This window comes from Ranitomeya imitator, chromosome 1, assembly GCF_032444005.1.
Source record: "Ranitomeya imitator isolate aRanImi1 chromosome 1, aRanImi1.pri, whole genome shotgun sequence".
Lineage (NCBI taxonomy): Eukaryota > Metazoa > Chordata > Amphibia > Anura > Dendrobatidae > Ranitomeya > Ranitomeya imitator.
Window position 1 is genome coordinate 1191739043 of NC_091282.1, and position 17659 is coordinate 1191756701.

A 17659-nucleotide genomic window follows, 5' to 3' on the forward strand; every position below is an offset into this window, starting at 1 on the left:
TTTTTTGTAGACTGCATAGTTCTCTTTGCTATCCTCGCTCTGTCTAGAATATCGGGCCTCACTTTGCTGAATCTATTTCATTCCTACGTTTTGTCTTTTCATCTTGCTAACAGTCATTATATGTGGGGGGCTGCCTATTCCTTTGGGGTATTTCTCTGAGGCAAGTCAGGCTTGTATTTCTATCTTCAGGCTAGTCAGCTCCTCAGGCAGTGCCGAGTTGCATAGGTAGTGTTAGGCGCAATCCACTGCTGCTTTTAGTTGTGTGAGGATAGGTTCAGGTATTGCAGTCTGCAGAGATTCCACGTCTCAGAGCTTGTTCTACTGTTTTTGGGTTATTGCCATATCACTGTATGTGCGCTGATTACTGCACACTGTGTTGCCTGATAGCACAGCATAACATACTGGGTCATGAGGTTATTCCTCTTCAGATACTCCAGTATAGCATCCCTTAGAATGCCCTCCAGTATTTTACCCACAGTAGAGGTTAAGCTTACTGGCCTATAATTTCCGAGTTCAGTTTTTGTCCCCTTTTTGAATATTGGCACCACATTTGCTATACGCCAGTCCTGTGGCACAGACCCTGTTATGTGGGGGTTCCCTCAATAGCTGCTTCTCCTCAGCTCCGAGGGCTTCAGCCCATGCAATCATCTGCCACATGATGAGCGACCTGCCTGTACTGCTTAGCCTTCTTCTACTACTGCCAACGCTGCTGCTGTATCTCCCTACTGTGACAATCCAGATCCCGAATATCTGCTGGGTTCTGTGCCTTGTTAACATTGCGTGGCACGGTGTTGCCCAGGGCTAGCCAGCCCTGCTGAGCTGATGGGCGCCCTGGCCCCGACTGACTCCTATCAGGAAGTATCCTACAACTTTTCCCACTGTTCCCCTCCTATGTTAACCATTTCTAAACTATGTATTACAGTTCCCCCCATCTAGTGGCCCATCTGAGACAATGCTACCCCTTTTACATTGTGCCCCATCTACTGACCGACCCGGGGTAATACACTTTCCCTAAATATAACATAAACATTATACACGATAGCAGTAACTTTAAATATACACATCATAGCAGCATGGCAAACATACTTAAAGGGGTTGGAGAAAAGGTGCTACATATATTACAACCCCTTACACAGAGACCAACCGCACCCCCACAAGTGATATCATTTGCGAGAGCGAGTTTTTCTACGTACAATATGCCATGACAATGCGCTTTCTTGCTAGCTGGTCTTTTTTCATTTGAGCCAGCAAGGAAGAACACTGTCACTGTGCAATTAAAAAGAATATTGCACAGTGACAAGATCCTACTGAGCATAAGTCAGAATTGATAGTCGACGCATGCTCAACAGATCAGGGACTAGCCCGGCCTCTAAAATGGACATCATTTATAATGTAGTGATGACTCTTTTGAGTATCCCAGCATGCACTGGGGGTTCTCAAACAAAGCGAGGGAACAATAGGGTCTTTTTAATTAAACTACATTAGAAAGGAGATTAGATTATGACATTAAATAGACTTTTAGGATTAAAATAAATGTTAGTTTTGGACCACCCCATTAAAATATTTTATCATTATACATCTCTTATGTATCAGACTACAAGCAAACCTTGTGTAGTCGGATGCTCTTTTTGATCCGTCTCTCATTTCTTGCCCATATGTATTCACAAGATTGTGAAGACATGAGGAATAGATGGAAAAGGATATGAGTGCAACTTCAGACTACACAGGGTTTGTTTGTAGTCTGTCGCCATGGAGACACAAGTGAACATAGCAATGACGTGAGACTGCATGGATCGAAGACACCTTTGTGTGACTGTAGTTGAGCTATTTGTGTTGCACAATTTCATGCTTTTCGCCAAGTCTACACAAATCCTCTAATATTCCTATAGCATATTTATAGGATTTGAAAATACTCCAATGAAGCTGACATTAAAATATGTAAAACTGAATTACGGTATTCATCTTTACTATGGTGCAATACTAGAGGGATTGTCTTGTGAACAAACCCCCTTTATAGAGAAGCACACTGAATTGCTGCAGGAGCTGAGGATGACCACACATATTTTCGGCAGTAAATATTTTAATGTTTTGTTACATGTTGATCATTTATATGAATGCGGAATATATAAACTAAGGTTCTTTATTATGAGGCAACCCCTTTAAAAGGTACCAATATTTTACTAAAAAAAACAATTTACAATCAATTACATAATTTGAAATTTGGATTCCGGGGAGAATCACGACCCAATTTCTCTGTAATTCAATTATAAGGTTACCCGTGTTAAATTAACGTTGATTTTTTTTTTTTTACAACCACTTTGCGCATAGTACGACTTCACGACTTCATCTACGGTAATTATCTTAATTAAATATGTTCTAAATTCCTAGCACACAAAATTGAATGACATTAGCAAAGCTCTGCTTCTTATCAGCTTTACAAAATTAAATGTTGTCATTGAAAGAACAAGCTACGCGCGGAACTGTCGAACTTCGCATAATAAATAATACGTTGCCGACAGCAAAAATGCTTTACCTGGTCCGATGCAAAATGATGCAATTACACCCAAAATGCAGACAATGCTAATGTAGGGTACCCACGATGCCCGATCCTATTAATAAAGCAAATATTTCAACATTTAAAAACACCAATGACAATACATAACGCTACAACACTGTTTAAATGAGGACCTGTCACTTGCTCAGAAATATTGAGATAAATACCTCTAAAATATCCCTGATCTCCCCTGACTCTAACGCTGTTTTCCATTCTGTGCTACTTTGCTCCATTGCAGAGATATTTACATTTGTTTCTGATGGAGCGCAGTATGTGAAATCTCTGCTTACAGCCCAAAAGGAGGTATCTCCATTGTCTTCTCTCTGGGCTTGTGCTTTCACTCTTCCCTCCCAAATGTTGCCAATCACAGCTCAGCAAACTCATCTATATTAGTCTCAGGAAACTTGTAGATGAGACTTTGTTTTAGCAAGTGATATGTCCTCTTCAAGATACTATTTAACTACATTTCTTTTAATTTGACTCCCAGAATTACAGAACTTTGAAAATCCAGAACTTTTTTTTCTGGCTTAAAACTCAAAAAATTATCTATAATTTCACGAGCACACAAAATGTTATTCTGTGCCTCAAATGGAATTCTGTATTTAGAAAATCTGATTTTCCACAAAGTAAAAACACTTCGTGTCTCAGCACGTACAACATATTATTGGTTGCCACATTTTGTCTCAAAAAAAGTGTTCTGTGCAGCCTCTAGGTGGGCTCTTGTCCTAGGTTACCAGTTCCTGTGATCCACTAAGATTTGAGCGGAAAATTTCACATTGGAAATAGTGAAAATCTTTAGGGCTCATTCAGACGTCCATTTTTTATGTACAAGCGCTATTTATATTTTTCACGGACAGCACTTGTACTTATAATACAATATTACATGTCTGTGATTTTTCATGGACTAAGCTGTCCACGAAAATCGCGGAGAGATGCCTGATGTTGATCAGAGTGTGGGACCAAAATAGGCAACGCAAGTCTATGGGTCCATGAAAAAATTGGCTCACACTCAGATACCATTCAAATGTGGTCCAATTCTCATGGACTGTAAGACACATAAAGTTTGAAAAACTTTTTTTTTCTTTTCACACACAAGAACAGCAGCGGCACTGGCTCTCCCGGGGATTGCATGACATGTCATGTGATCCATGTGGCCAATCAGCGCTGGCTTCACACTCTGTCTTCGGTCGACTCACATACATATGGAGGAAGTGAAAGAGCAGCGGAAAATAGCAATTGAGAAGGGGTTGAGTGGACAACCCCTGAAAATTAAAAATACAACTGAAAAGCCTTTCTTAAGAATAGCTTAGTGCAAAAGAATAGGTCTAGCTGAAAGTTGCAATTCAGGAAAAATAACTTGTGAAAAACTAGTCATAAAACATATTATGGAAATCTACTTAAATGCAAACAGAAAATGCTCACCTGGAAAGTCAATGATATAGTCAATATTCCAAAAAACATTGTCATCAATCCAAAACCACCAATAAGAAGAACCCTTCTTCCAAGTTTTTCAACAGTCATTCCCTTGAAATAAGCACAAAAATATTCATATTGTTAAATGCTGAAATCACAAAACAAACCTATATGTATGTATATATATATACTGTATATATAACACCTTCCTGACAAGGTCATTTTTTTGTCTTCGTGCTTTAATTGATTTCCTCCCCTTCTTCGACAAGACATACTGTAACTTTTTTGTATGAATGGTTGTTGTGGATGAGTTATATTTTGGCATGACATCATTTCTTTTTCATATAATGTACTGAGAAACAGGAAAATTTCTAAGTGGGGTTGTGCGGTGAAAAAATGTTATTCTTCTTCCTGTTCTAGGGTCTGAACCCCATCGAAAACTTCTGGAATGTAATAAAGAGGATGATGGATAGTCACAAGCCATCAAACAAAGAAGAACTGCTTACATTTTTGCACCAGGAGCAGTGTGAAAGACTGATGGAAAGCATGCCAAGACGCATGAAAGCTGTGATTAAAAATCATGGTTATTCCACAAAATATTGATTTCTGAAATCTTCCTGACTTAAAACATTAGTATTGTTGTTTCTAAATGATTATGAACTTGTTTTCTTTGCATTATTTGAGGTCTGAAAGCTCTTTTTTTTAATTTTTACCATTTCTCCTTTTCAAAAAATAAAATAAAAATTCAGAGACATGTCAGAAGTTTATAGATTAAAAGAACAATTAACATTTTACTCAAAAAATGTACCTATAAAGAAAAAAATCAGACAAACTAAACATTTTGCAGTGGTCTCTTAATTTTTGCCATAGCTGTATTTATTTAGCTATAAATGTTCATATTCATTATACATAAAAATAAATTACCGTATATACTCGAGTATAAACCGAGAATTTTAGCCCATTTTTTTATGGTTGAAATTGCCCCTCTCGGCTTATACTCGAGTCATACCCGGGGGTCGGCAGGGGAGGTGGAGTGGCAGCTGTCTAAGCATACTCACCTGGTCCTGGCTCGGTCCCTGGTTCCCCAGTGCCCCAGCTTCTTCCTGTAGTGATTGGTCACATGGTACCACTCATTACAGTAATGAATATGGACCTGACTCCACTCCCATAGGGGTGGAGCCGCATATTCATTACTGTAATGAGCGGTGCCATGTGACCGATCACTACAGGAAGAAGCTGCCGGCGTCGGGGAAGCAGGGACCGCGCCAGAAGCAGGTGAGTATAAGCAGTGCGCGATATTCACCTGCTCCCCGTTCCATCGTCACCTGCCTCCGCTGTGTCTTCTGCATCCTCTGCACTGAAGCTTAGGTCAGAGGGTGCGATGACGCGATTAGTGTGCTCGCCGCCCTCTGCCTGAGAAGTCAGTGCAGTGGACGGGGAACGTAGTGGTGGCTGGCGGCGGTGGAACGCGGAGCAGGTGAATATAGAAAGTGCCGGGGGCCTGAGCGACGAGAGGTGAGTATGACTTTTTTTTTTATCGCAGCAACAGCATATGGGGCAAATGACTGTATGGAGCATCTTATGGGGCCATAATCAGCATTTATGGAGCATTACATGGGGCAAATGACTGTATGGAGCATCTTATGGGGCCATAATCAGCATTTATGGAGCATTACATGGGGCAAGTGACTGTATGGAACATCTTATGGGGCCATAATCAGCATTTATGGAGCATTACATGGGGCAAATGACTGTATGGAGCATCTTATGGGGCCATAATCAGCATTTGTGGAGCATTACATGGGGCAAATGACAGTATGGAGCATCATATGGGGCCATAATCAGCATTTGTGGAGCATTACATGGGGCAAATGACTGTATGGAGCATCTTATGGGGCCATAATCAGCATTTGTGGAGCATTACATGGGGCAAATGACTGTATGGAGCATCTTATGGGGCCATAATCAGCATTTATGGAGCATTACATGGGGCAAATGACTGCATGGAGCATCTTATGAGGCCATAATAAGCATTTTATGGAGCATTATATGGGGCAAATGTCTGTATGGAGCATCTTATGGGGCCATAATCAGCATTTTTGCAGCATTATATGGGGCGTATTTTGTATGGAGCATCTAATGGGGCCCATCATGAACTGTATGGAGCATTATATGGGGCTCCTGATTCAATATGGATATTCAAAAACACTTAACCTACTGATGTCTCAATTAATTTTACTTTTATTGGTATCTATTTTTATTTTTGACATTCACCGGTAGTTGCTGCATTTTCCACCCTAGGCTTATACTCGAGTCATTAAGTTTTCCCAGTTTTTTGTGGCAAAATTAGGGGAGTCGCCTTATACTCGGGTCGGCTTATACTCGAGTATATACGGTATGTGACAAAAAGAACAATCATGTGCTTGTAACACAAAGGTGTGAATAAGTTCATTAACAAGTGATCAGGAAAAATGCAGAAATGTGCTTAACAGAATGAAAATAAATGAGAAAAATCTTTCATATGCCGGGCAATATATGACAAACCACATACACTCCGTAATTAGGACTGTGTTCTTCGGAGGTGTTTGTTGGTGCAGGTTCACCTTTGATGGCTCAACATTGCTTTTTATTATCATTGTTAGGATTATATTTGCAATTACATTGTAAAATGTTAGCCATTGAAGGCAGAAGTAGATGTTGAATTTGATTTTCAAATACCATATTAAGGAATTCTTATTTAAACTGGAGAGTTCTCCATTGACCTGTTGGTTAGTGGAGAGTGGTTACAGAAAGTGTCTCTATCTGAAATAACCATTACGTCTTTGTATTACACTAAAAAATATTTCAGCTGCAATGCCTCATTTCCCCTGTGGAGGTGCTGTAGGGAAATTGAACACTTGTAAGTTACAGTAAAAATGATAGCTGATCGCGGAGGGCCTAAGCAATGAAGCTCTCCGAGATCAAGCATGATTTTAGGCAACACTTTATGGAAAGGGATTATTTAAATTTTGCAAGTCATTTATCAATATGTACCATATGCAGAGTTGTGAACGAAGTGCAACCCTACAGGCAAGTGGATAGATACGGGAAGTAGCTGAAACATCTCAGTGTTAAATAAGAACATACTGTTTCACATTTTGCCAATAACTCTTTGATCGCTGTGGTCAAAAGAACCTGCAGCATGAAAAATGAAGATTCCTTTCTTGATTAAGCTACTGATCAGCGTGTTGATACAATCGGGAGATACGATTAAGTCCATCGTACACAACACTCTAATGACAGCTGAAGGACGAAGGTAAATTTGCTGCCAATGTGATTTATTTTCATCTGCCCCCAATGAAAAAACCATTGTTAGGCCGAGAGCCATCTAACGTGTATGCATGGGCTCAGGGACAAAAGATGAGTCAATCTCTCAAAAATTTCAGTTTCAGGTAAATTCACATCAATTGGCAGATTTGATTTGGTCCAAATAAAATTCGGTCTGAAATTAAGGTGATGTTTATTAGGCCTCTGCAGACCAGAAAGCATAAAATATGGAGGGGAACAGTGCTAAAAATACAGCATATTCACCTGTTCTAAAGCCTCACCTTAGCTCCTAACATAGCCTCAGACTCAGCTTAGCTTCCTGGTGTTCCTTTAGGTCTTCGTTGCTGAAGCTGAGGTCAAGTGAGGGGATACACTTGTTATTGACATAAATTAAAGGCATAGCCTCCCCCTACCAAAGACACTGTATAAGAAGTGGTCCAGAGTAATGTGAGAAGATAATGTAGAAAGTTAGGTGAGGACATCGCGTATAAAGGCCACGATTCAGCAAAGCAATTATGCCAGAATTCTGGATTAGAGCACTTTGAAAATTTGCTAAATTTTTGAGCAACAAGAAGTTACCGGTAAGAAAAATATTGCAACTTTTGGCATTTTCACTAAAGTCCAGTTCAACCAAAACGGGCAAAGCTGAGGAAGGGTGGAAGCACCACAGATCATCTAATTCATGAAATGATATGGTGTACTTTATGCCAGAAATCTCGCTCCAATCTCGGATTAAGATTTGTGGCAAGGCGCAAATGAATCCAGAACATCTGACTCTAACATAGTAACATAGTTAGTAAGGCCGAAAAAAGACATTTGTCCATCCAGTTCAGCCTATATTCCATCATAATAAATCCCCAGATCTACGTCCTTCTACAGAACCTAATAATTGTATGATACAATATTGTTCTGCTCCAGGAAGACATCCAGGCCTCTCTTGAACCCCTCGACTGAGTTCGCCATCACCACCTCCTCAGGCAAGCAATTCCAGATTCTCACTGCCCTAACAGTAAAGAATCCTCTTCTATGTTGGTGGAAAAACCTTCTCTCCTCCAGACGCAAAGAATGCCCCCTTGTGCCCGTCACCTTCCTTGGTATAAACAGATCCTCAGCGAGATATTTGTATTGTCCCCTTATATACTTATACATGGTTATTAGATCGCCCCTCAGTCGTCTTTTTTCTAGACTAAATAATCCTAATTTCGCTAATCTATCTGGGTATTGTAGTTCTCCCATCCCCTTTATTAATTTTGTTGCCCTCCTTTGTACTCTCTCTAGTTCCATTATATCCTTCCTGAGCACCGGTGCCCAAAACTGGACACAGTACTCCATGTGCGGTCTAACTAGGGATTTGTACAGAGGCAGTATAATGCTCTCATCATGTGTATCCAGACCTCTTTTAATGCACCCCATGATCCTGTTTGCCTTGGCAGCTGCTGCCTGGCACTGGCTGCTCCAGGTAAGTTTATCATTAACTAGGATCCCCAAGTCCTTCTCCCTGTCAGATTTACCCAGTGGTTTCCCGTTCAGTGTGTAATGGTGACATTGATTCCTTCTTCCCATGTGTATAACCTTACATTTATCATTGTTAAACCTCATCTGCCACCTTTCAGCCCAAGTTTCCAACTTATCCAGATCCATCTGTAGCAGAATACTATCTTCTCTTGTATTAACTGCTTTACATAGTGTTGTATCATCTGCAAATATCGATATTTTACTGTGTAAACCTTCTACCAGATCATTAATGAATATGTTGAAGAGAACAGGTCCCAATACTGACCCCTGCGGTACCCCACTGGTCACAGCGACCCAGTTAGAGACTATACCATTTATAACCACCCTCTGCTTTCTATCACTAAGCCAGTTACTAACCCATTTACACACATTTTCCCCCAGACCAAGCATTCTCATTTTGTGTACCAACCTCTTGTGCGGCACGGTATCAAACGCTTTGGAAAAATCGAGATATACCACGTCTAATGACTCACCGTGGTCCAGCCTATAGCTTACCTCTTCATAAAAACTGATTAGATTGGTTTGACAGGAGCGATTTCTCATAAACCCATGCTGATATCGAGTTAAACAGTTATTCTCATTGAGATAATCCAGAATAACATCCCTCAGAAACCCTTCAAATATTTTACCAACAATAGAGGTTAGACTTACTGGCCTATAATTTCCAGGTTCACTTTTAGAGCCCTTTTTGAATATTGGCACCACATTTGCTATGCGCCAATCCTGCGGAACAGACCCTGTCGCTATAGAGTCCGTAAAAATAAGAAATAATGGTTTATCTATTACATTACTTAGTTCTCTTAGTACTCGTGGGTGTATGCCATCCGGACCCGCAGATTTATCTATTTTAATCTTATTTAGCCGGTTTCGCACCTCTTCTTGGGTTAGATTGGTGACCCTTAATATAGGGTTTTCATTGTTTCTTGGGATTTCACCTAGCATTTCATTTTCCACCGTGAATACCGTGGAGAAGAAGGTGTTTAATATGTTAGCTTTTTCCTCGTCATCTACAACCATTCTTTCCTCACTATTTTTTAAGGGGCCTACATTTTCAGTTTTTATTCTTTTACTATTGATATAGTTGAAGAACAGTTTGGGATTAGTTTTACTCTCCTTAGCAATGTGCTTCTCTGTTTCCTTTTTGGCAGCTTTAATTAGTTTTTTAGATAAAGTATTTTTCTCCCTATAGTTTTTTAGAGCTTCAATGGTGCCATCCTGCTTTAGTAGTGCAAATGCTTTCTTTTTACTGTTAATTGCCTGTCTTACTTCTTTGTTTAGCCACATTGGGTTTTTCCTATTTCTAGTCCTTTTATTCCCACAAGGTATAAACCGCTTACACTGCCTATTTAGGATGTTCTTAAACATTTCCCATTTATTATCTGTATTCTTATTTCTGAGGATATTGTCCCAGTCTACCAGATTAAGGGCATCTCTAAGCTGGTCAAACTTTGCCTTCCTAAAGTTCAGTGTTTTTGTGACTCCCTGACAAGTCCCCCTAGTGAAAGACAGGTGAAACTGTACAATATTGTGGTCGCTATTTCCTAGATGCCCGACCACCTGCAGATTTGTTATTCTGTCAGGTCTATTAGATAGTATTAGGTCTAAAAGTGCTGCTCCTCTGGTTGGATTCTGCACCAATTGTGAAAGATATTTTTTCTTGGTTATTAGCAGAAACCTGTTGCCTTTATGGGTTTCACAGGTTTCTGTTTCCCAGTTAATATCCGGGTAGTTAAAGTCCCCCATAACCAGGACCTCATTATGGGTTGCAGCTTCATCTATCTGCTTTAGAAGTAGACTTTCCATGGTTTCTGTTATATTTGGGGGTTTGTAACAGACCCCAATGAGAATTTTGTTACCATTTTTCCCTCCATGAATTTCGACCCATATGGACTCGACATCCTCATTTCCTTCGCTAATATCCTCCCTTAAAGTGGACTTTAGACAAGACTTTACATAGAGACAAACCCCTCCTCCTCTCCGATTTTTACGATCCTTTCTAAACAGACTGTAACCCTGTAAGTTAACTGCCCAGTCATAGCTTTCATCTAACCATGTCTCGGTTATTCCCACTATGTCAAAGTTACCTGTAGATATTTCTGCTTCTAGTTCTTCCATCTTGTTTGTCAGGCTTCTGGCGTTTGCGAGCATGCAGTTTAGAGGATTTTGTTTTGTTCCAATCTCCTCGCTGTGGATTGTTTAAGAAATGTTCTTACCTCCCATCTGAGTATGTTTTCCTGGGTCTTCTTTGTTCAAGTCTAATGTTTTTCTTCCCGTCCCCTCTTCTTCTAGTTTAACGCCCTCCTGATGAGTGTAGCGAGTCTTCTGGCGAATGTGTGCTTCCCAGACTCTGACATGCCCCATCATAAAGGCCGGCGTTGGTCAGGCCAGTCTTGATGAATCCAGGCCAATGTGTTTTTTTATCCCCTTTCTGGCTCTAAAAATAATCCAGCAAAATGGAGGTTGTCTGGCAACAAATTTTCTGGATTCATTGGAATCTAACCCCCAAAATTTCAGATTTGCAACATTTTCGGAGAATTCATAATGAATTTGATTTTTTACGAATTGACTTTATCATCTCTATTAGTAACCACTGTGCAATAAGCCTAGGAGACCTAGAATGAATCTCCTAAAAGGGGGCACTAATTGTGGGCATAGTGACAGCCTGAGCATCTTGTGCCACACATTTAAGCATCCACACATACGTAACAGAAAGAATTAATTTATCAGGTGATTTAGGATAACCTATAAACAGTGCAAAAACAATAAATACGCATATAAAAATCATTTGTGTCTATTTACGTGCTGTTAAAAATTCTATGAATAAATCATTAATTTATATGTACTCACAATTAGTGCCTAAAAACAAATTTCTCCTTCATAAAAACAAGACTTTATACAGCGACGTCAATGAAAATATTACGAAAATTTACAGCTTCTGCGAAGAAAGCAGGCAAATATAGAAAGAAATTGGGTGGTTGAAGCGCAAAACAGGTCTGGCCATGACATAGTTTAATGCAAAGTTTAGAAAGTTTAGTAAACAATATATATTTTCCGCACTTTTTTGTTGCCTACTTTCCATTTTGCTGATGATTTTTCAATGAATAGACCTTGTATAAATTGGAAGAATATTTTGTCTTGTGTTCACTGCATTCATTGCAGATTTATAATAGCTAGGAAAGGAAGAATAGGAATTCACACATTCTAACAATGATACATATTCACTAGATATAGGGCTGCTTGGTAAACGCTGTGGGGATAAATGTAAGAAGTGGAAATAAAATGAGGTCAGAAAGTTTTACTTATTCATACTTGAAAACTTTCTTCTGTAACTGTCCTTGTTAACCTTCCCCGGAAACAAGTAATTTGTAAAGCACATATATAAAAGAAACCTGAAGATCTGTTTTTCATGAAGAGCAATGTTGTTTTTTACAAATACTTTTACTTTACTAAAATTCTCTAGACTAGGCAATCACTTATCTGACGAATGGTTTAGTGTACGAAAGAATTACTTAAAATTGACTATAGGCTGCGTAAATCATACAAAGATTATTTTAAAAGGACATAAATATGTCATAAAAAACCCAGCAAATCATATTACGCCAAAATGTTACTTACACAACCCCTGGCAAAAATTATGGAATCACCGACCTTGGAGGATATTAATTCAGTTGTTTAATTTTTGTAGGAAAAAATCAGATCACAGACATGGCACAAAACTAAAGTCATTTCAAATTACTACTTTCTGGCTTTAAGAAACACTAAAAGAAATCTAGAACAAAAAATACGGTAGTCAATAATGGTTACTTTTTTAGAACAAGCAGAGGGAAAAAATTATGGACTTACTCAATTATGTGGGAAAAAATTATGGAATCAGCCTCTAAATTTCAATTCCCAAAACTAAAACCTGCATCAAATTAGATCTGCTCGTTATTCTGCATCTAAAAAGGAGTGATCACGCCTTGGAGAACTGTTGCACCAAGTGGACTGGCATGAATCATGGCTCCAACAAGAGAGATGTCAATTGAAATAAAGGAGAGGATTATCAAACTCTTAAAAGAGGGTAAATCATCACGCAATGTTGCAAAAGATGTTGGTTGTTCACAGTCAGCTGTGTCTAAAATCTGGACCAAATACAAACAACATGGGAAGGTTGTTAAAGGCAAACATACTGGTAGACCAAGGAAGACATAAAAGCGTGAAGAGTGAAGACCGGAAACTTAAAGTAATATGTCTCCAAAACAGGAAATGCACAACAAAACAAATGAGGAACAAATGGGTGGAAATTGGAGTCAACGTCTGTGATCGAACTGTAAGAAACCGCCTAAAGGAAATGGGATTTACATACAGAAAAGCTAAACGAAAGCCATCATTAACACCTAAACAGAAAAAAACAAGGTTACAATGGGATAAGGAACAACAATCGTGGACTGTGGATGACTGGATGAAAGTCATATTCAGTGATGAATCGCGAATCTGCATTGGGCAAGGTGATGATGCTGGAACTTTTGTTTGATGCCGTTCTAATGAGATTTATAAAGATGACTGCCTGAAGAGAACATGCAAATTTCCACAGTCATTGATGACATGGGGCTGCATGTCAGGTAAAGGCACTGGGGAGATGGCTGTCATTACATCTTCAATAAATGGACAAGTTTATGTTGATATTTTGGACAATTTTCTTATCCCATCAATTGAAAGGATGTTTGGGGAAGATGAAATCATTTTTCAAGATGATAATGCATCCTGCCATAGAGCAAAAACTATGAAAACATTCCTTGAAAATAGACACATAAGGTCAATGTCATGGCCTGCAAATAGTCCGGATCTCAATCCAATTGAAAATCTTTGGTGGAAGTTGAAGAAAATGGTCCATGACAAGAATCCAACCTGCAAAGCTGATCTGGCAACAGCAATCAGAGGAAGTTGGAGCCAGATTGATGAAGAGTCCTGTGTGACACTCATTAAGTCCAGGCCTCAGAGACTGGAAGCTGTTATAAAAGCCAGAGGTGGTGCAGCAAAATACTAGTGATGTGTTGGAGTGGTTTTTTGTTTGTTTGTTTTTCATGATTCCATAATTTTTCCCCACATAATTGAGTGAGTCCACAATTTTTTCCCTCTGCTTGTTCTAAAAAAGTAACCATTATTGACTACCACATTTTTTGTTCTTGATTTCTTTTAGTGTTTATTAAAGCCAGAAAGTTGCCATTTGAAATGACTTTAGTTTTGTGCCATGTCTGTGATCTGCTTTTTTTCTACATAATTAAACAACTGAATGAACATCCTCCAAGGTCATAATTTTTGCCAGGGGTTGTATAAACCTTTCCAATGGAACAACAAGCAGTAATACTGTTAAGTCAATGGAAAAAATAAACAAATATTGCCGTCAGGCTGTCACTGCACCTTTATTTTTTTCAAAACAAAAATGGTAAAATATTATATTAGAATATTAAAAATGAACTACAATAATTGGTATCAACATATTCCGGCAGACTTCTAAAGTTACAATAACGTGTCATTTTATTATGATGTTTATAGTGGGGAAAAAAACAATGGTGATATTTCTATCCTTCCCATGAACATGGGAACGTACCCTAAGGCCCCGTTAACAATAGTGATGAGCGAGTACTCGTTGTTCGGGTTTTCCCGAGCACGCTTGGGTGGTCTCCGAGTATGTATGACTGCTCGGAGATTTAGTTTTCATTGCGGCAGCCGAATGATTTACAGGCTATTAGCCAGTCTGAGTATATGTGGGGGTTGCCTGGTTGCTAGGGAATTCCCACATGTAATCAAGCAGGCTAGTAGCTGCTGCAATGAAAACTAAATCTCTGAGCAGTTACAAATACTCGGAGACCACCCGAGTAACGAGTACACTCGCTCATCACTAATTAACACGTTCAATATTTGGTCAGTATTTTACAAAGAAAACTTTTTGTTTTTTGTTGATATATTTCAAGGGTCATAACTTTATTTTGGAGAACATGTATTTTTAAATGGCACCATTTTGGAGTACAAAAAAGCATTATTTTATTGACTTTTTATTGGAAGAATAGCAGCCAGAGATTAACATTTCAGGAACCCCTTTTAGATTCGAAACCTGTGCAGTAATAAAATGGTTAATCTACACATCTGATCATGACACTTCACCGTAGTAAATATGAGAATGGATTTGCCCACTGGTAATGTTTTGACATTTCATCAAAAATAGTAACATGTCAATGATGGAAAACAAGCTAAAAAAATTGTAATCTTTAAATGCTTAAAAGTCTCCTCACCTTGGCATGTCAGGCTTGACATGTCACTCTCCACCAAGAGAAACATTACCTCTTGAATCCCGGTCAAATTCATCTCACCCAGCCAAACCAGATCTCACACTTTGCACTGACGAGGGGCAGTAACACAGTGTCTGCAAATTGAGATTTTGGTTTTGGCTTTTTTCCTAAGTTATGTGACAAGGCTCATTAAGTAGTCGATATTGACTTTTAAGATTGCTACTAATGATGAGCGAGTATACTCGTTGTTCTGGTTTTCCCAAGCACGCTTGGGTGTCCTCTGAGTATTTGTTAGTGTTTGGAGATTTTGTTTTCATCGCCGCAGCTGAATAATTTACAGCTACCAGCCAGGCTGAGTACATGTGGGGGTTGCCTGGTTGCTAGGGAACCCCCACATGTACTCAGGCTGGGTAGTAGCTGTAAATCATTCAGCGGCGGCGATGAAAACTAAATCTACGAACACTAACAAATACTCGGTGATCACCCGAGCGGGCTGGGGAAAACCCGAGCAACGAGTATACTCGCTCATCACTAATTGCTACTTCCTATAGATGGCACTAGAGTTCTAGTCCTCTTCCTCTCTGAAGAGACAATTTGCATATTTCCCAGAGGATCTTCAAAGTTTCCTCATCTTGTCATGTCAGGCTCGGCATGTCACTCTGCACAAGGAAAAACGTTACCCCTTGGAAGACCTTGAAATATAAAATTTTAAGAAAAAAAATTAAGCCCTTCACCACTAGGGTTGAGCGACCTTTACTTTTATAGGATCGGGTCGGGTTTCACGAAACCCGACTTTTTCAAAAGTCGGGTCAAGTGAAATCGGCCGATCCTATAAAAAAGTCGGGGTCGGCCGAAATTCGAAATCCATTGCAGTGCATTGGGTTTCCAATGGTTCCCAGGGTCTGAAGGAGCGGAAACTCTCCTTCAGGCCCTGGGATCCATATTTAAGTGTAAAATAAAGAATTAAAATAAAAAATATCGCTATACTTACCCTCTGACGCGCCCTGGTACTAACCGGAAACCTTCCTTCCTTAGAATCACCGCTTCCAGGACCTTGCGGTGACGTCGCGGTGACGTCGCGGCTTGTGATTGGTCGCGCAGCCGCCCATGTGACGGCTCGCGTGACCAATCACAAGCCGCAACGTCACCGCAACGTCACGCAAGGTCCTGCAAGCGCTGATTCTTAGGAAGGAAGGCTGCCGGAAAGAAGCAGGGCGCGTCCGAGGGTGAGTATATTCCTATTAGGTATATATAGTCATATGTACACAGTTGTCTTCCATGCAAGCACCCCCTGCACTGAAGGCTGATTGCTGTGAATCATCGCCGCTGATCTGCTGAAAGATAAGGCTGTGCAGCTCGACCGTTTTTTCTTTTTGTCTTGGATAGCCATATATGAACTTGTTTTTTTGTGGGACGAGTTGTACTATTTGAATAAAACCATTTATTCTGCCACACAATGTACTGGAAAAAAAAATCCAAGTGTGGTGAAATTGAAAAAAAGTGCAATTCCAGAATGTTTTTCTTTTTTTAATTTACTATGTTCAATATACGGTAAAACTGACCTGGCTATATGATTCCCTATGTCAGCACGAGTATGCACATACCAAACATGTATGTTTTTTTTTTTCATTTAAGTGGTGAAAATTCTGAATTTGTCCCGAGACCCGTAAAGTTTTACATTTTTCGGAACTGGGGCTGGGTGAGGGCTTATTTTTTGCACACTGAGCTTATGTTTTTACTGATACCATATTAAGGTAGATAGAATGTTTTGAGGGAAATTTGATAGATGCCTTTTTTGCACTAATTGGTCAACCTTCTGGCCATACATTGAAATAAAAAGCAAAAAATAATTCTAACACCATTGTATATTTTTGTAAACGTAGTAAGGAAATTCACTAATACATTAAATGTATGTACATTAGTTTCTTATTATCTGCCCATCGCCAAATCAAAAAAGGTAAAAAAAAGAAAACAAATTTTGCTTCTAGCTGAACTTTTATATTAAACCCCAATTTGACTGAATGGGCCGGGTCATTTATTAAGTATTCATGTCTGACAAAATGCATTTGATCTCCTTTGCCAGCCCTCTGTTTTACAGAGTATTATGAGAAAATCAATTTACCTATTTTTCTCATAAATTGACAAAAAATAAAATCACAAACATGGTAAATTACGGTAATTCATCAATGCATCCGAATAGGTAGCGAATCAGCAAAATGTACATCAGGTGAGAATTATTTCTTAGCCACAAAGTACATTTTACTTCTCACTGAATATTGTTATCACCCATGTACTGCAATAAGATGTCCATTGTTCCCATATATTATGATTTATATATTTATCTGCAAAATGAGGAATCAGCTGTATTGGAAAGGGTTCATCTGAATAAGGAGGCTATGTTCAGATTTACCTAAGTTGCTATTTCTAAAAAATAAAACAGAGGAGCATACATCTCGCCTCTGTTTCAATATTGCACAGTCCCAGTTTCCCCCGCACGTATTATCTCCCAGCTCAGAAGCAAGAAGTCTCACACAACAGTCGAAATAGTGAGACGGTGGAAGGCCCAAAGTCATCTGACTTCAGACATGCCAATTAGACACTA

At 39.3% G+C, this 17659-nt stretch overlaps 1 protein-coding gene across 7 annotated transcripts in view; it reads right to left on the minus strand.

The window, feature by feature from the left end:
- Window positions 1-17659, minus strand: part of SLC2A9 (solute carrier family 2 member 9) — a 574319-nt gene that overhangs the window by 172401 nt on the left and 384259 nt on the right. For all 7 annotated transcript variants that reach the window (XM_069744845.1, XM_069744847.1, XM_069744851.1 and 4 more), the window contains 2 exons: window positions 3977-4078; window positions 2534-2609 (listed from right to left, as the gene is read on the minus strand). In XM_069744845.1, the coding sequence (XP_069600946.1) occupies window positions 2534-2609; window positions 3977-4078 (178 nt within the window). The remainder of the gene's footprint in view (window positions 1-2533; window positions 2610-3976; window positions 4079-17659) is intronic.